Source organism: Aplysia californica, unplaced genomic scaffold, assembly GCF_000002075.1.
Source record: "Aplysia californica isolate F4 #8 unplaced genomic scaffold, AplCal3.0 scaffold00661, whole genome shotgun sequence".
Classification (NCBI taxonomy): domain Eukaryota; kingdom Metazoa; phylum Mollusca; class Gastropoda; order Aplysiida; family Aplysiidae; genus Aplysia; species Aplysia californica.
In genome coordinates this window covers 245,929-270,313 of record NW_004797931.1, presented here as the reverse complement: position 1 = coordinate 270,313, position 24,385 = coordinate 245,929, and the positions used below count along the sequence as shown (strand labels likewise).

The 24,385-nt window shown below is 39.7% G+C and overlaps 1 protein-coding gene across 2 annotated transcripts; it reads left to right on the top strand.

Annotated features, from left to right (window-relative positions):
• The first annotated feature begins 413 nt into the window (after positions 1 to 413).
• Positions 414 to 24,346, top strand: LOC101862832 (mitochondrial potassium channel ATP-binding subunit). Of its 2 annotated transcripts, none has more exons than XM_005108116.3 (17): positions 414 to 713; positions 3,785 to 4,181; positions 4,519 to 4,683; positions 5,920 to 6,065; positions 7,002 to 7,077; positions 8,911 to 9,137; positions 10,165 to 10,262; positions 11,083 to 11,188; positions 13,461 to 13,533; positions 14,596 to 14,715; positions 16,719 to 16,791; positions 18,806 to 18,939; positions 19,492 to 19,563; positions 20,031 to 20,209; positions 21,032 to 21,090; positions 21,398 to 21,486; positions 23,413 to 24,346. In XM_005108116.3, exons 1-17 carry the CDS (start codon positions 550 to 552, stop codon positions 23,503 to 23,505), a joined length of 2,271 nt encoding a protein of 756 aa, XP_005108173.1. In that variant the 5' UTR covers positions 414 to 549; the 3' UTR covers positions 23,506 to 24,346. The 2 variants fall into 2 exon arrangements, with proteins under 2 accessions (XP_005108173.1, XP_035828246.1); XM_035972353.1 differs by having other exon boundaries at positions 621 to 713; positions 3,952 to 4,181.
• Positions 24,347 to 24,385: the final 39 nt, after the last annotated feature.

The window sequence follows — 24,385 nt, the reverse complement described above, 5'->3', positions numbered from 1 at the left end:
ATGAAAAATAAGTGAAGCAACTATCTGTCGTTTAATTTCATTGTCAGCCCAGCCGTGTTAATGCCTCGATACCTATTCGCGACATACGAAGATAACAGGACTGAAAGGCAGGTCTGGTATCTGGTAAGACTCGAGTAAGCGAAAGCCGACGCCCACTTCTTACTTTCTTTTTCTATTAGTTTTGTGAGTGCGTTCCCTTGGTATAATTTTGCCATGTTGGCTACTTAATAAATTGCTTCAAAATACCTTTGAGTCTTTGGCAGACATTAAATGTTAACATTTACTTTTAAAATCTGTAATGTGTTTATTTTTATTAGTGTATATATCTTGAATTTAATGTTAAACTGTCTCTATTACATATAAAATGTGTTTCCTTACTGAGGTTCCAAAAATGAGCCTGAGCTCTTGGATACTACCTGACAAATGGCCATAGGTCAATCATGGCGACCTCCTTATGACATACGAAAGACTAATAGAATACTAATAAATACACTAAACGAAACGGGAATTATGCATATATCAGTGTCTTAGTTTATTGACGTAGCAGTCATGTTTACTCACTTTTTAGCTAGATCTGCTGGGAATTTCCTGAAATCCAGCTCGACTGTCTCTGTGATATCAAATTCTGGAAATGCTCTCTGTGGAAGAGGAATTGTGAATTCCACAACTTTACTGGGACTGGGAGTGAGGATTCCCACCTGTAATGGAACAAGGTCAGTGTGGAGTGTCCGATTTTTATTCGTATCGGAAACAATAACAAAGCGCTTTTTGTAGAAGCAGACATGGGTCTTATAAGCGTAGCTTAGGTCACCTTTGAAACGTTTAGTATTTGTATATAGACATTATAGAGAATGCTCTACAACTGCACTGAAATAAAAAACGTCTGCTGTCCTCATTAGTCTTAGATGATTTGCTTGATAAACTTGGATTAGCCTAGATCTAGATCTAGATCTAGATATCTAAATCTAGATCTACATCTAGATCTAGAAATCTAGTAGATCTAGATCTTTTTAAAAATGTCCATATCACAAAAGTTTCTAACCCTACCTCAAACCCAAACCCTAACCCTACACCAAACGCTACCCCTATCCCCTACCACATGCAACTAAACGTAAGAATGACACATCTTCCTGATTGGCTGCTAATTTTAGTAATGTGATGTCATCACTACCTGGGATACCCACAGACTATTTTTATAAGGCCGTGGAGGTACCAAAGATCGTGTGAACATGATACAGTAGAGAATCTCTGGAGGTACCGCATGGAACGACATGTTGGGTCAGTGGCTTGAAGTATAAATCCGTATCAATGTGTTTGGAACGCTAAAATTTCACACTTGCGGCTAACTGCAGCACGTCAGCCATGCTCTGGTGATGGAAGATGGTTTAAATCGTTGATGCTCAGAACTGTAAGAACGCTGATTTGCTTGAAGTCGAAACATGGAAAACGCAAAGACAAGAAAGCACACTAAAATTGCCGTAAAGACGCCCAGCGATTACCCCCCCCCCCCCCCCCCCCCCCAGCCTGATAAACAATGCGCAGAAGAGATAAGCAGCAGCATCATTGGAACACTGCATCATATCTCATTACCGGTACGTCTCCTCGAAAAATATCTCACCAAACGTCGTGCCATGGTAAGTAAACACGATCTTTGGTGCCATGCGGTTGGCTACGTTTAGATCATGTAGTCACGTGATTTGAGGGGTATTCTGGTCTGACGTCACACAAGATGGCCGCCTTACCTAAAAATAGTTTCGGTCGTTCTACGTTTAGTCGCATGTTCCCCTACCCCTCTGTTCTACTCTGTCTCATCGTGGTCACTCATTACTGAAGTCCTCCCGGATATATATTTATATATATAGATTATAATAATACGCTGTTACTACGTTCACGGTGCCATGAACGTTGTTTGCAGGTTATGGTCACGGCGCCGTGAATCATCCACCATTGGCACAGAGGCTCGACTGAAACGCTACTTGTCGCTCAAAGTGAATTGAATGAGGAAACTGCACAGGAATACAGTCGAACCTGCCATGACGGCCACCTCTATAAGACGGCCACCTGTACAAGCGGCCACTTTCCATTTCCCCCCTTGCGTTTTTACTATATAATTTCACTGTGTAAAACGGCCACCTGTCCAACACGGCCACTATATTTCAACACACAACCACTATCACACCAAACAGTAACACCTGTCTTAGACAGCCACCTTAATGACACCATTACGTTTTGTCATAAATCATGCATTTGCCCATGGCGTTGTGGGTGAGCCGTCATTATCCAATCACCTGTCGTTATTGTTAGGTAGTCCCTCCTACTAGTCATGTTGCGTTGGCCTCTCCCACTGTTGACCAATAGGTAACACATTTTCAGCTGCTGGTGAGGTAACCGTGTGATCCCTCATTACCCATAAGCCCCACCCAGAACTCATACACAAATCACAAGTGAGATGAGTGGTCACTGTTTACCCAGTCAGTGACAAAGTAACGATGGACGTCAACGTGAACTTGCGACAAAAGCGTCGCTCGTTCTCCGGGTCAAATGGTTGCAACCCATGTGTTTGTTTTAACATGGCACTCGGTCTTACTCGTCTGACACATTTCATTTTATTGTCAACCTTGCGCTAAATGAGCAACAAAATAAAAAAACAAACAAACAAAAAACAAACCAACGAAAACAGCTACAACAACAACAATTCTGCAACCTTCGGTTGGAATCTCAGAACAGAATGGTTTGTTTTCTTCATCTTTATCAGTCCTGCCTTAGATGGCCACCTGCCTTAGACGGCCACCTGTCTTATACGGCCACTTTTCTCCTTGACAATGAGTGGCCGTCCTACACAGGTTTGACTGTACTCGCATGAAAAATTGGCCTAATGCAGCGGTGGTCCGAATGCAGCAGAGTTTACGGAGGGCAAAGGCAGGCACAGCAAAACAGTCGCAGTCAACAAGGCCTCGCTCGTTCCGCGCATGGAACTCGACTTCAGTCCTCATCCCGTGTGCGGACACGGCAGCACTCGACAATTTGAAAATACATGTCGTTCGAAGAAACAAGGGAGAATGGAAGAAGGCCAAGGCAGGAAGAGGGGTGTAAAAAAAAAGACGAAGCAAAAAGGAACAGGCTAGGGGTGAAGTGAGCAAGATTATTCTTAAATTGCAAACTACTTTCAGGGCGCCATGAACGTAGCCTGCAAACTACGTTCACGGCATTGTGAACCCTCGTGCGATAATAATAATCAAGTCAAAATATCCACCATAATCAGTATATAGGAGGATAGAAAGTGGGATCTTAGGCAGAGATCACTATGTTATTATGTTGATGTTTTTTGTATGTTTGTTAGACTGTGCACCGACAAGGTTCCTGGTCCCAATGTTTTGAAATACTGAAGTAGAAGTCGAAAGCTATAGATGTTTATAGTGAAGTATACGCTAAGAATGATTTTGTTCTAAAATTATGACTGAAATAGGAATCTGGAAGCTCGACAAACTGGCTCCAGAAAAATGTCTTGAACTTGAAATTTAATCTTTTTAGATCTGGGGATGCTGCTAATGTCAAAGAGAATTTTACACTTCTCAGTTTTTTTAGGACAACAAATGAAACTTGACAATTCCTCATTAACTTTTCCAACCTGGAGAGTTTCAGTGAATTGAAAATTAGAAAAGGACATATCACCTATTAACCCATAGAAGTAGCTTAACAGAGAAAAAATAAAAGACGAAAAGCATAACAGAAAAATTATGTGTACTATATTTAATATTTTTTTTGTTGAAATTTTTGTTTTCAGGATTGCACAAGGCAGGTTTTTTTCTTCCAGCCTGTCACCATTCGAGACATGGCAGGCCAGGACATTGAAACAGCTGCAAGCTCTCAAATTGTTAAGAGCACGTTTGTGTAAGAAACTCTCAAAGTTGCCATCAAGATTGCCTAAAGCTTCCCCTCTCTTGTGTGCAGCTGCAGTTCCTGGTCTGTGTGTTGCAGCAGAACAGTTTCGCATCTTTCCCCTTGACTTATCAAAACTGTTTGTGACTGCTCAGTGCAAAGCAAAACAAAGGCCTACAAGCCGTCTTCTCGATGATGACGACTCAAACAATGACAGTAAGAAGACAGATCCGCAGTTCCAATGGAGATTATTCTTCCAGCTTTTGTGGCAAGATATATTCTATCTTCTTGGCGCTGTTGTGGTATGTATAATGTTCACACAAATATATGTATATAGATTTTGAATTTTGCTTTCGCATTGGAGCACATATTATTTAGATTTTGCAAATGTAAAGCCATGGAGAAGATATGAAAACCCCTTCAACTGGAGACACTTGAGCTATGTCTTTAACTTATATCACACTTGTTGCAGACTAACTTCAGTGTGATAATTGCTAATTTTTGTTTCTTTCACTGTTCCAATAGAAGCCCTGCACTCATCAATATCGGCCGTTATCAATTTTAGGAATTATATGATTATCCCACATGATTTTCGTTCAAAATGTCTCATTTATCTGGCTTTGTCCTTTTTAAAAACAGGCCGCTGTTGGAGCTGCTATGGTCAATATTCAGATCCCTCTGATGTTGGGAGAACTGACCAACATTGTCTCAAAGTACACTTCAGCCATGACAACAGAGGTTGCTGACTTTCTGTCTGATATCCGTGGTCCTGCCATAAAACTGATGGGGATTTATGGACTTCAGGTGAGAGTCGGAAATTCTACTTCTCTGCTAATTCATTAACCTGAATTGTTTTCCTCTCATATGGAAAGAAAGTTTACAAGTAGGGCCTGGCCTAGGGTTTTTTATAGTTTGGTAGATTTTTAACACTTTTCATGCTCGTGAAATACACTTGTCTCCTAAGATTTCAGTGCTTGGGAGCAAGGAAAATGTGGGATCTTAGACAAACAACTATCTTAGGCGATTCCTCAGGGGGAGAATCCAAGGGTAGGCCCCTAATTGGTAAAATGATCTCCCCTTACTTTGAGATGAACTGTCATGACTTCTGGGTTTTTATTACCCTGGATCGATAACAACTGGGTTTTTATGAGTTATGGTGAGCAAAGAGTAGAACTTGATGACCAATTACACTGGTATGATGCATACCAATTTTTACTTATCTAACCATGAGTCTCAAGATCCATCCCATCACCCCTCCTTCATCAACATTGCCTTTCTCACCTTGCACCAGGGTACAGGCCACAAACAAACTGCTCCTTCCTTAACCTGTGCTAAATTTGTAGCTTTACATCTCTGACTGAGTTCCCTGCTCATTTCATAACACACCCTTGTATTGTGACCACACCAATCAAAATCCAGGCTGTGTAGCAAATTCGAATGGAGAGATGAAAGACAACTGCGATGGTCAAGGAAGTAAAAATACTGGCAAATGCACAGTTCAGTGTGAGGAGAAGGCGAAAATATTGACGAGCTGAAACCTCGGCATGATCCCACCTAGGGCAAGCATTGTAGTATTTGTACCTACTCATCAATATTTACAACGTAGATTTGATTGCATTCACAAGCAAGGATGATCTGTGACACAACAGGCAGTACAATGATCAGAAATTTTTTGTTGCTTGGTTCATCAGCTGCACTCCACCAGGCTTACATTCAGAAAATTTGTTTGGAAATGCAGTATTTTAACCAAATATAGTACTTCATAGCGGGATCTTAGGCGTGATTTTTGTGTAGAAAAAATTCTGTTTTCTTAAAACAGTGAGATCATACGTGAACCGGGATCATAAGTGGTGGGATCATATTAGACGAAGACTACCGTATTGGTATTCTGACATGTATACGGCTGTGCTGTTTTCTTCTTATCCTGGCAGAAGAATACAAACTGTTAAACTAACACTAATCTAGGCTGCAGAATACTGATATGTTCCATGACTCTACCATGTTCAGTTGATGAGCCCCAATCTATACTCCTGTTTCCAGGGTCTGCTGACGTTCACATACATCGGTTTGCTGTCAGTGGTAGGGGAGAACATGGCTGCACGGCTCCGCAAACAGCTGTTCCATTCTCTACTTTGCCAGGATATCGACTTCTTTGACACTCACAAAACAGGAGAGCTGGTGGACAGGTAATCATTACATCAGAAAAAGTTTCAGCACCGTTGTCTTCCCGTGATTATTTTTTGCCGCATACCCTGCAATTCAGAATATGATGCTATTTTGCTAGGATCATTTTTTCCGAGAAAAATATTGAAATGATTTATTTATAGTCTTCTTCCTCTCCTGACCCTTTGATTCTTGGACCCCTGAGCCTTCGGGACCCATGCATCTGAGCTCCCATAAGTTGACTGCTACATTTACACCACTGCATGCTGAGTTAAGCATTTAGTCCATAGAAAAGTAAAGGTAGGATGCAGGCGAGAATGCTTTAGGGTCCATCAGGTTAAAAAGGCTTGTACAACTGAACAATAACCCCCTTGGTAAATTATTCAATTCCTGTTTTTACCAGCGTAATCTCCAGGGTTTTATTCAGACTTGCTTCTTGTTACTAACCTTCATGTAAGGTCTAATTCCACCTCAGTTATTTTCCAAGTCCCAACTTGTAATTAAGTGCACCCATACTTGTAATTAAAAAAAAACCTTTCTGGAATGCAAATCATAGTTTTACAGTTGAGACCTAATCCCCTTATCCCTTATACTGGAGACCTCATGAGATATGATCAATATGGCAAGTTGAAATTTTATGATAGCATTGTCAGTTGTTAACATTATCAGATCTTGAATTCTTTTTTCATCATGAAATTGCTTTGTCTTTGATTTGCTTTTATTGTAAAATATAAAAACCAAAAATGTTTGTTATTGTCTCCTGAAACATCTGTAAGGAAAAGACAACATAATTTGAAGAACACATTTACTGTGAATACGTCATCTTCTTAGTTCTGATATTTTCCAACAGAGATTCAAAACTTCTCGCTAAAAGTGAAAGATCAGAAAGATGAGAAGAATAGCTTTGTTGTCCTTTCCCTTTTAAGAAAATTGTCAACTTTGTGTCACTCCCTTCTTAGGCTGACCTCCGACGTGCAGGATTTCAAAAGTTCTTTCAAGCTGACTATTTCTCAAGGACTGCGTGCTGTGACCCAGGTACTTGTAGAGGAAATAGAGGAGTTCTATATCATTGTTGCTTTAAGAAAAAAAATGAACACACATATTATTATATATATATATACAGTCGAACCTGTGTAAGACGGAATCGCAAGGGAGCGGGAAAAAAATTCAATCTTAAACATTTTCCGACTTAGACAGGGGAATTGAGGGGGGAGGTGGAGGTTGGGGGGGGGGTTCAAAGGCCCAGTCGGTGGGATCAAGGATCGCTTGTCCGATCAGCAAGCAGTGGTCAAAACTTTACACCTCTCAGCTGCTCTTAGTATTATGTCTGATAGTGACATGCGTCAGTCTTACGTATCCAATTACCGTCAGTGCTTGCCTTTCATAGGACCACTGTTTGACCTATTAAAAACAGAAACGTTTGAACATCTCCTTGGCTTCCCCCCTTAGTCCCACCCACCAATGCCATCCCTCACTGCCATCAATGTAACAACGATTCGAGGAACTCTTTTCTCGGCTGGCCATACGATCAGGGCGGCAGGCATTGGTCAATCTAATTTCACACCACTGGCTTCTGGTTACCCAGGAAAGTTTCCGTAGTGGCTCGCTACTCGAGCACTCTCACGGGCAGTCGTGAGATATCACACCCACACTACACTGACCATCTGTATTGAGCCGGCGGAACCAAACTTGCGAGTTTTGTTTCAAATCAGGGCTGAGCGGGCAAAGCATTTTCCATCTTAGACAGGTGAAACCCTCGGAAGGGAGCGGATTTTTCTTTCCGTTTCCGCGTTGGACAGGTTTCCGTTTTATACAGGTAATCAAAGAGGAATATATCAAGGGGGGAGCGGGGAGATTCCGTTATGACAGGTTTCCGTTTTATACAGGTTTCCGTTAAGGCAGGTTCGACTGTATATACATATATATTTATGGTAATCTGCTTTGAACTGATACCTTTCTTTTTTTTCATTTCTTCCCCTCCAGAAATAGTGCTGCAATTTATCATAAGTATTTTTTCAGGAGAGACCTAAAAACGTCATTTTCTTTGCTGGGGGGGAAATCTCTCATAACTAAACTCATTCCCTTTTGTATTCACAGTCAGAAGTGATGTGATGCTCTGACCGTTAGACCCTGTGATTTTTTTTAATAGAGGGAAGGAAATAGGGTTGAGGAGTTTGGTAGGATAGGTGGACTAGCCCACAGCAAAATCAATGCACCGTATGCACAGTTACACAGAAGGCCTGGGGAAGGACACGTGTGAACACTGCTGAGAGAGGTCAGTCAATCAATTAGCAGTTTTTGTTTGGTTCCCCTCATTGGATAGCTGAGGGCAAGAAATTACAATATCCATCTAAGGTTGAAATGGAGTAATCAATGGGGGTAGTGAAATTTTAAGCGGTTCTTTTACCTCTCTAAATATTTAAGCCCTAGCTTAATTCGGTATCGAGATATTAGCTTTTCTTTTTTGACTGCGATATAGAGATTTCAAAATCGTCAGAATTTCAAACACATTTTTCTTGTTGCGGTGAAAAGTGGATATATAGTCATTTCTTGTGCTGAGCCGTCTAAATGGTCTGAGAGACGATGCATATAATATGGATTGCCCACAAATTATATTTCAACTGAGAATAAGTATGGGCGATTACCTAGAAGCTAACTAGCAGAAGCTGAATTTGGTCTGTATAAGAATGTGCTATTTTTATCTTCTGATGACTGACCTCGCAGGCTGTATGGTTTTACTTATCATCGCTTCAGAGCTATTTTGCACTCTATAGTACAGTACTCTTTGGATAAAATAGTTCTGAGCCGCCTCATCCAAATCCTTATAAAGAGAAACTTTATATCTTCCCTCTCTCTGTCTCCTGACAGACAGTTGGCTGTGTAGCCTCACTCTTCATGATCTCGACCAAACTGACGTTTGTCATGCTTGGCGTCATCCCGGTCGTGATCATCGGCGGCACTCTCCTCGGTGCTGCGCTGCGGACGTTGTCAAGAGATGCTCAGGAGCAGATTGCCAGGTCGACAGCTGTGGCTGATGAGGCCCTAGGCAACGTGAGGACCGTACGTGCATTTGCCATGGAAAAGAAAGAATTTGAGTGAGGTTTACAGAGGTTTTTATCCTCTTTTTATTTTTTTTCAAGGTGTAAGAATAACTGTATGGTCAATATACAGTTGAACCTATTCAAGACCACCAACCGCTGTTGAGAAGAAAAGGGATCATCTTAGACAGTGTTACATAGTTGTAATTTATAACATGTAATTCATTGTAATGCGAATATGAATCATTACTAATGTCCAGCTGTCTAAAACCTACTAATGACAGACTGAAGAGTTGTACAACAGTGCTCAGCTACAAAAGCTTGTTAAACCCGTGTATCTTGACCTCTCTGTGTTATTATTTATATCTCAATTATATATACAGGAGTATAATAGATATGTGGTCCACTTGGACAGTACCGATATAATATATAGAGAAATATGCAAGGTGGGAAGTGGGCATTTGTACCGCGTTAGACTGACTGAGCTGGTCCCTTAATTAATGATATTGTATCTCTCTGCACCTCATCAGACTGTGAAGAATAATATGTAGGTTTGTCCAGTATGAATTGTTAATGTACATTATTTTGTAAAGTTTTCAGCAAATGACTTGTTTAACTGATGGATATTTGTCCATTCTGTATTCATGTTCCTTGAAAAACACTGGCTCCCTTGTTTATGCAACCCCCCGGGGCAGTGCCACTGACTGTAGTGTCTTTAGGCCATTCCCGAAGGGGGGACATTTTTCGTTCAAGCATAGTAGAATTGTAAATGGGCTGATTCATGTCACGCTCATAACTGTGCCTGATCTACAACGGGGAACTGCTGGTTTTTCTTTCCTAATCCTTACTATTGTCATTTTCCTATACTTCTTTTGTATGTTTGTCACACTCTTGTGACCTGCTATTTCCAGGGTGCCTTGATAGTTGAAGCAGACCTTGTGCTGTTGAAGCTAGAGAGGTGAGCAGAGTAAGTCTGATTCCCTGTAAAGACTTCTCTGTTGACACCCACCCCTTGGCCCTCATATGACCTAATGCAGTTGCGAGCACCGTAAAACCCTCTACTATAAAATAATTGTTTATGCAGGTTATATGAAGAACAAGTGAACAAGTCGAGTGCTCTGAACATCCGTCTTGGCGTTGGCATTGGAGCTTTCCAGGGTGCTGCCAACATGTTCCTTAATGGTAAATTTGTGTGGTAGATGATCTGGGCAGCTTTTCTATTGCTCTTCTGTGTTTTAAAATACATTTTGAGTTCAACAAGAACCTGGGTAATGACAAGTCGCTGTCCTTCTTCTGAACTTTTTTACTCTCCATTGCCTGTTGTGCATAATCTCGTCATAATTTGTTTATTGTTATAAACTGTGGCAAGTTTCGGACCGGTCAATTGGAGAGGGTTAACAGCTCTCCTGCATTTTGCCTGACATAATCTGATCGCCATGGAATATATTTCCTGCCTGCAGGTTCTTTTGTTCTTTCCAAGGATAATCAGATGCACGTCTTTAACCAAATGTCTGACTCTTGTCTTCTTTGATGCCTTTTACGAGAGGGTAAAAAGCACCTATGCTTACTATAAAAGAGCGTGAAACCTCACTGAATTCATATGAGAATTTTATTGTGGTCTTATACAACTTCATTAAATGTTAAAGGAGTTGATGGAGATAACGCGCTTTCCGTTGTCGATAAAATATACTGGGCTGTGCTGAGAATTGTGTAGGAAGAAATTATTTTGGGATAGAATGATATCTCGTTTTGTACTTGTATCTCGTAACCGTATTTGTGAGACGAAAATCTGAAAAGGGATTTTCACGGTTTGTTTTTATGTTTTTTTGTGTCTTCTTGACATCTCCTTGAGCACAGTCCATTTCTTGAGAGATAGATTCGTAAAGTGTCTCTGGTGTTTGCCTTCACTTCTCTACTACAAAGTCTTAAGTGTGTCATAACCTCATAAGCGGTCATGAAAACAGGTAAGTTTTCAACTGTTTGTTTTTTTCTCTGTCTACAGGAATTGTCCTGGGCTCCCTGTTTGCCGGTGGCTGGCTGATCTCCATGCACGAGCTGCAGGCTGGGGACCTCATCTCCTTTCTGGTGGCCACGCAGATGATAGAGAGGTAAACGTGGGTGGTTGGCTGGAGCTTTGGTGTGGTTTGTTCCTTCTTTCCAATCCTATCATCTTTATCTCTCTTCCTTCTTTTTTATGTTCATTACTCTCTTGTAACTCCTCTAATTTCCTACCCTTATTTGACCTTATATTGTGTTGCAAGTGCTGTAAAACTCTTATTAAAACTAAAAGAGAGGTAAACACCAGGGACAAATACATACTGTGCAGGGTTGTTGGGTTTTTTTCGGGGGGGGGGGGGGGGGGAGAAGTTGGGTTGCTTTTTTTAAAAACTGTTGGTGTTTTTATGTCCCCATCAACACAGTTTAAGTGAATTAGAAGGTGAGCCGCCTATCTGGACCAACTCAGGCTGAGAGGGGTACAACATCCCAGCAGAAAAGACCGAGATATTCCAAAAAAAATTCCCCACTCGGAATCAAACCTGCCATTGCTTTTCACCACAGTGTAACATCCTGTTTTTGAGCTATTGTTATGGTATCTTGCTCAAGGTCACATCCCAGTGACCACCCAGGTAAACACAATGTCACAGATTTATGCTTGACATTACTGTGAGCCTGCACTCACTTACCACTTGGTGCACAAACACACAGACAGACGTATGTGTTCTTTGGGATTGTAGCAAGCCAATTTTTCTAAAAAGCATTACGGGTGGTTGGCAGGTGCTCTGGTATTGTTTGCTTCTTCTTTCTTATCAAACATCTATCGTCCTTATCTCGCCTTCTTCTTTTTTATGTTTGTTACTCTCTTGTAACACCTCTTATCTTCTGGCGCTCATATGACCTTATGCAGTTGCGAGTGCCGTAAAACGCTTACTAAAACTAAAACTAAAAAGCATCTCAAAATTGAGACATTTGACCAGAGCAGTATAAATTTTCTAATCCTCACTCATATCTCTACCTCTTTAGGAAACCTCTTAAAAACAACGCAGAGTAAACAATGAAAAAACAAAACAAAAACATTTTTGAGATTCATGGATTTAGCTACAATCTTCATTGTACTGTTTGCAAAATCTGTCAACTCTAGAGAGCAGGACACCGAAAATGAAAATGTATATATAGTAAACAGTATTAGTGATGCTTGTGTACATATATGTCCGTGAAAACATCAGTGTTTTAAACTCACATAACAAACAGTATTCGTGATGCTTATATGTCTGTGAAAAGATCAGGGCTTCAAACTCTACAGTCACCATAACTTCAATCCTTAGTTCCATTCCAGGTCACTGCTGGCATGCAATAGCGAGAAAGAAATGAAGGATGACTAATTGACAAAATAGATCAAATATTCAAACTTCTGCTTTTTTCCCTATTGATCACTGGTGGTATCTTTGTTCTTTACTAATTTACTGCTTTAAATCATTTTGTAATAAAACTCATTATAACGATTTTAAACTCTCTTTTTTTTTTCAATAGCATACAGATTGTGAATTGAATGATTCAGCTTTGTTTGCATTTTCCAATGTTTGGATATATCGTTGAACCTGTTCAAAACAACAACCTATTGTCAAGGAGAAAATTTGTCATTTTAGACAGGTGTTTCTCTTGAATAGTAATAGTGCCATTATAAAATAGGACAAAAATGCAAATTGGTAAGTGACAATTAGTTGTTCGTAGCCTGAAGTGAGAATTAGTGGTGTGTAACCTACAGGTGATTGTCTCAGACAAGTGGTCGGTAGAGCAGTTCTGACTGTACCGCTATTTTGTTTTGTGACAAAGTCTTTTCTAATAGGCTCCTCAGTGTAAGACTATGTTATCATATCGCTACCCTAGAATACAAAACTATATCTGCTCAGCATCCAGTTTTGTGAAAAATTATTAGTTTCACTTGTCAAGCTTTTTTTCATGTAACTCTTTAAATATCTTGATAACGACTCCAAATAATCGTCTGATTTTGGTAGAGCGAATAGAACATTTGGTTTCCTGACCTCATGGTCTTAGTCTTAGTAACTCAAAATGGCCAAAAATGGCCAGATAGAATTTTGCAATTCTAAGGTAGTGATAATTATGTCACTTTTCAAAATGACGTATGGCTGAGTCTTACACTTAGCAGTTGATATGTACTGTGACTGATTATAATGTATGTGATGTACTGTGGCTGATTATAATGTATGTGATGTACTGTGACTGATTCTAATGTATGTGATGAATTGTGACTGATTATAATGTATGTAATGTATTGTGACTGATTTATAATATAATGTATGTGATATATTGTGACTGATTATAATGTATGTGAAATGTCCATCGTTACGGTCTCTGTCCCAGGTCTATGGCTCAGATGTCTTTGCTATTCGGCCACATGATCCGCGGGACATCGGCTGGAGCTCGTGTCTTTGAGGTATTTTCAATTGTTTATAACTCTTTGTCCCTTTCTTTCTTTTTGCCCTCCTCTCCTCCCCTCTCCCTCCTTTTTCTGTTTCTTTCTTTCTCTCTCTCTCTCTCTCTCTCTCTCTCTCTCTCTCTCTCTCTCTCTCTCTCTCTCTCTCTCTCTCTCTCTCTCTCTCTCTCTCCCTCACACACACACACCCTATATCTCCTTTCTTTATTTAAACTCTGTCTATCTATCTATCTTTTTCTCTTTGTATCCCCCCTCTCTTTCTCCCTCTCTCTCTCTCTCCCTTTTTGTCTATGGTTTTCTTTCTCTCATTCTTTATCCATTTGTTTTCCACAGAGTTGCTGTAAGTGAAATAAGGAGAGTATGAATTCAAGCTGTAACACCATGCTCCTTTCTTAAAATCAAGTTTTCGTTACTTGAATACATCTGATTAAATAACAAAAATAATATTTCAGATTTTGAAAAGTTGTGAAAAATTGTCTCTATGTTGATATTAGCTGAACGATCGTTTGCCCACCTTGCTCCATCAGTTTGGAACTCTCTTCCCCAACCCTTGAGACATACAACATCTGAGTCAAAATTTTTAAAATCTTTAAAGACACATTTAATAACATCATTTTTATGTCAGTAGATTCATGTTCAGTACAATGTTATGTAAATGACTATGTATCCATTTATGTATTTTGTGAATTGCATTGTGTTTATTATTTTATGTATATATATGTGCTCATTTCGTGACGATGTGTAAGCGTGCGCATGTGATAAGCAAGTAAATGTGTGTGTGTGTGTCTGTTTGGCTTATATATGTGTGCTTATGTGTGCGTGTTATGTGTGCGTGAGTGTGTGTGTTTGTGTGTGTATGAGTGTGTATGTGCGTGTGTGTGTCGCATGCGTGAATATTGTTCGTACATGCATTTATGTAAAGGGCCTAGAGCTGTGTTTACACGGGAGTGGGCACTATAGAAATGATTTTCATTATTATTATTATAATTATTATTATATTTAATAATGGCACAGTAACATATGCAACTCTTTTATCCTCCCCCCCCCCCACCTCCTCTCCAGTACATTGATCTCCAGCCAAAGATTCCCCTAGACGGAGGACGAAGCATCCCTTTTCACGCTCTGATGGGCGACATCGAGTTCTCAAGTGTCGGTTTTCACTATCCCAGCAGACCAGGACAGGTACTGTTTTGGATGTGTGTGGCTCAAGTGTGGGTGTGTGTTTGTCATGTGTATGTTGTTATGTGTCTGTATATATACATATATATATATAGGGTCGAACCTGCCCTGACGGCCACCTCTATAAGATGTCTACCTGTACAAACGGCCACTTTCCATTTCCCCCCTTGCGTTTTTTCTATATAATTTAACTGTGTAAAACGGGCACCTGTCCAACGCGGCCACGGCCACCATGATTTAACACACAACCCCTATCACACTAAGCAATAACACCTGTCTTAGACGGCCACCTTAGTGACTCCATTACGTTTTGTCATAAATTGTGCATTGGCCCCTGGCGTTGTGGGCGAGCCGTCATAATTCAATCACCTGTCATTGTTGTTAGGTAGTCCCTCCAACCAATCATGTTGCATAGGCCCCTCCCACTGTTGACCAATAGGTACCAATTTTCAGCTGCTGGTGAGGTAAGCATGTGATCCCTCATAACCCATAAGCCCCGCCCAGAACTCATATACAAATCGTAAGTGAGATGAGTGGTCACTATTTACCCAGTCTGTAACAAAGTAACAATGGACGTCAACATGAACTTGTGACAGAAGCGTCGCTCGTTCTCCCAGTGGTGGCGACCCATGTGTTTGTTTTAACATGGCACTCGGTTTTCCTTGTCTGATGCATTTCGTTTTATTGTTACCCTTGTGCAAAATCAGCGACAAAATAAAAATTACAAACGAAATACAAACCAACAACAACAAAGACAACATAATGAGGCTACTTTCGATTGGGGCCTCAGATGGGAATGGTTTGTTTTTCTTTATCTTGATCAGTCCTGCCTAAGACGGCCACCTGTCTTATACGGCCACTTTTCTCCTTGACAATGGGTGGCCGTCTTACACGGGTTTGATTGTATATATATATATATGTGTGTGTTTGTGTTGTTTGTATGTATATAATATATTGTGTGTGTATCCATGTGTTGTTTTTGAAGGGACTGGGGCATGCATATATTAATGTACACGCATGGTAGTTTTTTCTTGCTTAATAATAATAAATTATGGCTTTTCGTCAGAGTCTAGTTCTTAAGTGATAATAGTTTATGTTCCTTTCATCGATGGCGGGTGCAAGACTTTGTCAAACACCATGTTGCAAAATGGCATTTGTGGGAGTCTTGCACCCGGCCATTCATTGACGTGTGCTTTTATATTCTTCTCTTCTCCCTTCTGTTCATATGTCTTTACACTTGGAGTTTTAGGCTGGACTCAACTCAGAACTTGGAGGTCATCTGTCACTTGTGCACTGACCTGTACATTTTCGGGGGGGGGGGGCAAATGAAAATGTTTTTACGTGCCCATTGACACAATTTAGATCACCTAGGAGACGAGCTTCGACCCTGCCTGTTCGGGCCCGCCAGGTAGGAGAGGGATATACAATATCCCAGAAGAAAGACTGCAATATTAAATTAAAATTCTCCCCACATGGGATTTGAACTCAGGTCTATTGCTTACTATGGCAAAGCATCTAACTGTGTTTTCTTTTTCTATGAGTTTGAAGGACATATCAGATTGTCTTGTCAGCTTCTTGCATAGATGTGTAGAAGAAGATCTAAAGAAACTGAGCACTTAATAGTTTTATCATTTATACTTCAATATCACTGTTTGCTAATACTAATACTTTCTGATTCTGTCTGATTAAAGGGCGCTCCATTAGCTCAGTTGGTATCATGCTGGACTATGGAGCAGCTGGCCCTGGTTCAAAATATCAGGATGAGTTTTCTTGAACTCAGTTCATTTTGTAGGTTTTCAAGGCTCTCACTCTCAGCCCACTTGGCCTGGTCCTGTCAGTGACAGATGTTAAGTTCGGAGATCCTACCTCTTAAATAACCTAATACTTTCATAGTTATGACAGAGCCATTAAATTCGTTGACTTACACACTTTTATTCTGTGATCTAAACAGTGTTAATATTGCTGTCAACACTTCATTCAATAGTTATTCTTGTTCTCCTCTTCAGGAAATTCTAACAAACTTCAATTTGAAAGTTCGCGGTGGACAAATGGTGGCCTTGGTTGGTCTCTCGGGTGGAGGTAAGAGAAATCATCAACAAGCTCAACACACGCACACACACACACACACACACACATACACTCACACACACACACACGCACACACACACATACACTCACACACACACGCACACACACACACACACACACGCACAAACACACAAAAATATTTACACGTACCTTCTCATGCATGCAGACACACACATATATATATGTGCGCACATACACTCCCACTCACAGCACGCCCTCCTAAGTGCACTCGTAGTCAAACCCGTGCACTCAGAAAATATAAAGAGTTTCAGTACTTTACTTTGTTATATATTTATTTTTACTTTTGAACCATTATTGTTGTGGATCAATAACAAGAACCGTGATTGTTTCTGTCTGGAACTGTAAAAAATGTACGGTATGGTACAGTAGCTGAGACAGCATTTTTCAGCAAGTTGTTGTAAAGTCCAAAGCCCAGAAAGCAAGTTTTTTTCTGGAGAGAGAAAAAATTGTTTCATTCTTTTAACAATTGTACCTACTTTATTATACTTTATACATCTTTCCTTGCTTTTTTCCAAATTTAAGATTCGAATTTTGACAAAACATTTCTCGCTCATGCACTGATTAACTGATTCACTACACCGAGCCGTGGGGGGGGGGGCTAAAGTGCCGTCAGTACGCTAAGCCGCCCCCGGCGGCTCGAGAACCGATCTTCAATTTTAGCTTAGATTCTATTCCAGTCCACATATCCATGTTAAAATAAAGGTCATAATATAATGTTGACTTCCGGGTCAAGCATTTCCACTGAAAATCGGAAATTTAGATTCAGTTTTGAAACGCGATTTCGTAGTTTATTCGACTTTGTTTCATCGCGATGCCAAAATTAAAGCCCAGACACTAGTCTTAGTAATTTTACGCAACACAATCTATCATTATTTTGCCCACTAAAGAAATGTAGGACTCTTTTTTATAATATTGATACGATTGGACTCATATTGCCAATGCACTGTTAATACTGTTATTGAGAAATCAATATTTTTGAGTGCTAGATCTAGGTCGAGATCTAAATTGTCAAAATATTTTGTTCTCCCTAAAATCACTACTTTTTGATGAAATTACACAAAAGTGCCACTCAGGACATGTATAGGGTTTATTCCAAATGCAATTCTGAATAATTCTATATAAGATACAAGTGGATATTTTTCTGTTTGTGATCGTTTTTCAAGATTATAAAACATTTTTTTTTTTTTTTCAATATCAGATGTTATGTTCAAAATGTACAAATATTATGGAATGTAGGTAAATAACTGCAAACTTTTCAATATTTTCCAGTTCTATATTCATTTATGGTTATTTTATTTTGATGTATCATTTGACTAGGTGCAAACATATTTTTTTAGTTTCACCAAAGATGATCAATTTTTTATTTTCAAATTTTTTCCGCATCCAATCAAAATTGTGTTGCATAATCGTCTCTTACAGGAACTAAAGTTGAAAAATACATAAATAAACATTACAGATGAATTCTGCTAACCATGCTGAAAATATTGGTATATAATACGTTGATATTTATTTGAATTTGTGGCCCCAAAGACCTTTTAACTGCCCACTAGTCATCATTTCAATCACCCTCCCGAAAAAAAATTCGTCCACAAGCCGAAAATAATACGTAGAGAATGAGTTAAGAAACTGCAATTTTAAAAATTGTCAAAATTTTTGGCTTAGTAGTACTTTGAAACGGCTGACAGCTGTTACAACATTTGTATCTCTTAGCACAGTTACTGAGCCTGCATCTCACTCAGAAAAAAAGGATGAAAGGCTGCTCGGAATAAAGCTTTTTCACTGGAAGATGAGGGGAAAAATGTGTGTTTTGTTTACTCTTAAGTGTTTTTACGTACATAATGTTTACCTTAATAAACTCAACCTCACCTCTAAATTGGGAGGTATGCTCCAAAATTGGTCCTTATTTGTAGTTTTATTACTTCTATCTGTCGTTACTTACATTACATTATTACTATTAGTGTCTTTATCTACTCGACAATGACAGGCAAGTCAACTCTGGCAGTACTGTTGGAAAGATTTTACGACGTCACCTCGGGGAAGATTACACTAGACGGGGTTGATCTTCGTGACTTTGACCCCACATGGCTCAGAGGTCACGCCATTGGCTTCATTAATCAGGTACACAGATTAGCAGTATATTATTATGGTCTTGGTAAAATTAACTCCTTCATTGCCCTGTAATTTTTCTCTCTCTTTCTCTCACTTATTCATTCCCTCCTTCCCCAGCTACTTAAAAGAAGGTTTCGCTGTAATAGGAATTCAGTGTCCAAACTTTTTAATGTAATCTCTAAATTGCTTTTCTCACAAGTGATTAGAAGTTTTGCACCAGGTGTTTCTTCATTTGGCTGTGTGCTGTGTGTGTGGAGGGGGGGCTGATGGCGTTTATATTTTTCTGTACAACTTCTCATGTACACTTGCTCTTTTTTGTTTCCCTAGAGCCTGAGTGGGTGGTTGGCAGCTGCTCTGGTGTGGTTTGCTCCATCTTTACTATTAAACATCTATCGTCCTTTTTTTCTGCTTCTTTTTTAATTGTTTTTATTGTTTATTACTCTCTTGTAACATCTCTAATCTCTGGCACTTTTCTGACCTAATTGTGTTGCAAACTCGGTTTACGCTTGCTAAAACATAAAAAACCAGTAGCTTGTACTGTTTTGTTTTGTTGTTCCCCAGGAGCCTGTTCTGTTTGCCACCTCCGTGATGGAGAACATCCGCTACGGCAAGCCCGAGGCCACAGACCAAGAGGTTTGAGAAAGATCCTTACCCTTTTCACATCCGGATTGTCACAGCGTCTGTTTGGTTTAGTTTGAATTTGAATAAAAAGAATAGAATGTCAACACAATAACGGTCATTAAGTGCAAGAAAATAGCAAGTCTAGTGGGTTGAATCTGAGTAAGGAGAAGAATATGGATACAAATAAATTATGATCACTGTGGTTTAGTATTGGCAAAGAGCAAGATATATACAGACTGAGACAGCAATGGAGGGGGGGGGGGGAGCTGAGACTGACAGTCCTACCTCCAACAATACAGAAACTGTAAAATATTGAAAATCTGAATTGGTTTTGTACCAGCTCTGAGAAACTACAGGAGATTTGGAAAAAAATTGCGTTAAAAAAGTAGTAGTTAAAATTCTTTGCAGCAGTCTATAGAAAATTGGTATCTTGACAGGGCTACGCTTAATGTTCTCCAACTTCTGTTCTCACATTCTAGGTGATTGAGGCCGCCAGGTTGGCCAATGCTGACACGTTCATCAGGAAATTTCCTAAGGGTTACAGCACAGTGCTGGGTGAGCGAGGCGTGACCGTGTCTGGTGGGCAGAAACAGCGCATCGCCATCGCCAGGGCACTCATCAAAAACCCATCCATTCTCATCCTTGATGAAGCCACGAGGTTAGACAGTCTTTTTGTGTGTTGTCAGCTCTTTGACAAGACTTGTATAACACAGTGTATAATTATAATGTTAATTCAGGGCTAGAGGTCATGTCTCTCTGAAGTGAGGACTTGAATTTAAATAACCAGTTTCCTTCAAACCATGGTGATATAGTGCTAGGAAAAAGGTTAGCATGGATGCCTTGATGCTATAGATGAAGATTGTAGAGTTAGTCTTATAAGTTCTTTAGACTTTCTTACTTTGCGGATGCAATATTTTGTCTACAATGACATAAATGTTGGAGGATGGCTTCAACTCTTTATCTCCGGCAGCAGCTCGGACGCATTCCTTTACGAAAGACTTCGACATCGAATTTCTTTTCGGGAGTTCATTCATTAGATAAAGAACTATAAAAATAGGTCCACTTGTTTTGATTTAACTCTTCATGTCCGGTGAGCCGGTGGAAGCGGCAGTACCTGATGTTGTTAGTGATTTCAACAATGCTCTCATTAAGTCATAATTCTTTTATCAGGTGTTTTGAAACTACCTTTTCTAATCAGAATTGTGAAAAACCCTGTGCTCAGATCGGACTATGCAAGTTGTGTTTCACAATAAAGATAACTTGCAAGTTGAACTAGTTCTGCAAATCTGATTAAAAGAAAATTATGCTCTCTCATCCTTGTAATGTGTGTGGCTGAGTGTTGCAACCAAGCCCCTGACTGTCATTGGGGGAGGTGAACAAGTCTATCCATTTTACAAACGATAAATAATTGTCGTTTGAATATTTGTGTTAAAATATTAACAGACCAAGCTAAAAAGTCTCACATTTTTCTCCCCCACAGTGCTCTGGACGCAGAATCGGAGAGGCTGGTGCAGGAGGCCCTGGATAAAGTGGTCAAAGGTGAGAAAGTTGTACTGTATAAAAACAACATTGATCACATGAACTTCACCGAACCAGATGATTTGTTCATGGTTACAATGCATAGAATCAAGTCTGGGGGAATAATGGGAAGTGGAATCTGTTTGTGGTAACAGGAATTTGTTTGTGAAACAAAGTCTACTGATTGTTTCAGTGTAGTGTGTGATTTAATTTTATTGTTTTATTTTCTATTTTGGCATTGGAGATAATTTTCCTGTCAATTTTAAGAGTCGATTTGTTCTTTCTTCTATGACTTTTTAATTTCTTCAACTTTTTTTAATGTACGCAGGGAGGACAACCCTTGTGATTGCTCACCGCCTGAGTACCATCCGAGATGCTGATGTCATTGCTGTAGTCTCAAAGGGTCGGATCATGGAGGTGAGTATGGGGAATATCAGGTACCACAGGGGTCAGGTTATGCTGTTATCCTGCTGTTTGTATCAACGGCGCACACTGTTTAGGTATGCATATTCGACTGAGTGAGTTGTGCCTCCTTGCTTGTGTATCATTGAACATGAATGTACCGAGTGCATTTCTGTGTTGATGCTGAATATTTGTATGTTGATATTATTCTGGTATATCGGCGAAAACTTCCCTCGTGGTCAATATCTTATCCTATCTTAACTTAGCAGAAACAAACTATATTGTTGCAAAATTCCTACCTTCAAAGAAAACTGTGTGTGTGGGGCATCCACATTGAAAGAGAAAAACTTAAGTTGCATACATTTTGTCAGGCAGATTGTCACAATTTTGTAAAAACCTGACTACAGTGGAATCCTGTTATAATGAGAGGGAGGGGACCGGTGCGAAATGTCTGTTATAGCAGGATTCTCGTTATAAAGGATCCAGTAATAAATTCAAGGGAAATAGTAAAGTAGGACTTATCTATGAGTTTGGTGTTCTGTTTATTCCTTTTTGTATTTCCCCTGATCACGATTTTGTTCAACCTGATCTCTAGGTCTTATTTGATCAAAAATCGAATCGGGTTTCTTTTTCTAGCACTAGCAATGTTGACAGCTCGGCGCTGGCTATCTGAAAGGAGGGGCTCTGGCTCTAGGCTAACTCGCCCGCTGTGTCTTCCCCCACCCCACTACACCCTGTGGAACGTTGCGTCTGCTTGCGCACGTCACACATTCACTCCATCTATCACAGCATTGTAACCTCTCCATCCCGCACCAGAGAAGTAAGAGGCTTGGTAGGTCTGGATAAACTAGACTGGGCTGGCCTATCACGCGATGTGTTCTGCTTGTCTGCGCATGCCTCACTCTCCCCACTCATTCACTGCGGCCTTCATTGTTGCTTCCCGTGGGCTCTCCCATGCTTTGTTTAGCTGGATCACCAACAACTTTCTCTACTGGCGAGGTTTTATATGTGTAATTGGTCTGTGCGCTGTGCACAGCAGCAGCAATATTTCCCTTATAACCGACTTGCGTGACTCTGATTGCGCAATAGCAGTATTTTATTTGCAAAGATAAAGAAGGGAAAAAACGGTGTATTGGAATAGTGTCTTTATAACAGACTTCTCGTTATTTCAGGACTCGTTATAAATGGACTCCACTGTATTAGGAAAATCATGTTTTCCGTGACATGCATTTGTGGTTTTCTCACTTTGCTACTTTATTAATCCTTATTGTGCCTATTAGAATTACATAGTGGCCTTACCCCACTTTGAATAGTTTTTGAGTTTGAGAAAAAAAGGGTTTTTCAATTTTCAAAAAAATTAAAACTATTGACTAAATTTCCATTTCAACAGTGAGAAAATATTTTAAGATAGCCTACATGTAACTGCGAGGTTAGATCTTTATTTGATGAAGAATAAGAGATGTGACAGCTTTATTCTATAGTAGTAGTAGTTGAAATAAGTCTAATTTGACCAGAAGTGGAGATAGACCGCTCTTATTCTCAAGGCAGGGCTTAGTTGTGCTTTCAGCAATAGATAAGCTCACTTTACTCCGACTGCCAGCGTACAGTGATCTGTTGTATCCGAGTTGTGAATGATTGCAAATGTTTTATGTTTCCACTTCGATAGACGTAATTCAATTCATTTAAGCTGGTTGCTTTTACCCTGCCTGTCAGAGCCAACCTGAATGGAGTGGGATACTGCATACTGGCAGACAGACAGAACTACTCTATGAAATAAATTTCTCATGCTGGATTGGAACTCATGTCTTCTCCGTGCAACGATAAAGAGCCAAACCATTGCATTACAGATTCTGTTGTTGTGCATGGTATCTTATCTTGAGAATGAGAGTATTTTGTACGTGTTTTCATAGGTCTGACAAATGTGTTGTTTCTTGTCACTAGATGGGCACACACTCAGAGCTCAAGTCCAAGCGAGGCCTGTACTGGGAGCTGATCAAGAAGCAGGAGCTGGAAGAGGATCTGGAGAAAAACTGAATGGGCCGCGTTGTCTCCACGGAGAACATGTGAAGCCAGTTGCTGTGGTTGTGTAGTGATTCAGAATTTTTTTCATCACAAAGAGCATCTGCTATTCACGTTCAAGTCATTTTTGCATTTGGAACTTACTGCATTGTTCCGAAAAGCTAACACGCACCGAATTTATTGTGAGAAACATCATCAGTTATTTACATTTACATCTCTATGTATTCATCAATGTATGTGATATTGATTGACAACAGAGAAGGGTGCCAAACTTGAAAAGTAGGCTTGCTGCTCGTGAGCCACTGGATGTTATTTTTTTGGCCTCGACACTGGCCTTATACGTCTCGACAGGTTCTATTGTAACTTGTAAGGGTACTTTCCCGACCTTTCTTTTCTTCTTATACAGCAAGCAATGCGCAACTGCAAAGTCATAAATTGTCTGTTTGGAGATTTTTTATTTACAGGTTTACGGTAAGCTCTAACTGTCTTTGCCAGAGAGGAGACTCTATGTTAAGAATAGCGATCAAAGATGAATGCAGCCGTACAATAAAGGGAGATTTTTCAATTTGTTTATAGAATGTTTTTCTCTACACCGATTTTTTTGGGGTATTTATCATTTGTGAATCAAGAAGAAAATTACAGGATTTATTATAACCTTACAGAAATGCCATCCTGAACTTCTCATCGCTGCATGTAAATTGCACCATATAGGTCAAATGCTGATGTTAATATATATATGACGCTTATTCCATGTTGTCGCTTGAACTTTTCGTTAATTAAGGAAATAAACCTTATATTTATGAATGATAGAATTTAATGAAAGAATAAAGATTAGTACATACATGTACCAAAATTTGAACTTTTATAGATTTTTTTATTTTATCTAAACCCTATC

What these genes read in the sequence shown, in the direction of transcription:
- LOC101862832 (XM_005108116.3), top strand. Translation starts at nt 550, where the DNA reads ATGTTTACTCACTTTTTAGCTAGATCTGCTGGGAATTTCCTGAAATCC. An exon ending in ACAGGAGAGCTGGTGGACAG is followed by an intron (nt 6,066 to 7,001) that starts GTAATCATTACA and finishes CTCCCTTCTTAG; the next exon opens with GCTGACCTCCGACGTGCAGG. An exon ending in ATGGAAAAGAAAGAATTTGA is followed by an intron (nt 9,138 to 10,164) that starts GTGAGGTTTACA and finishes TTGTTTATGCAG; the next exon opens with GTTATATGAAGAACAAGTGA.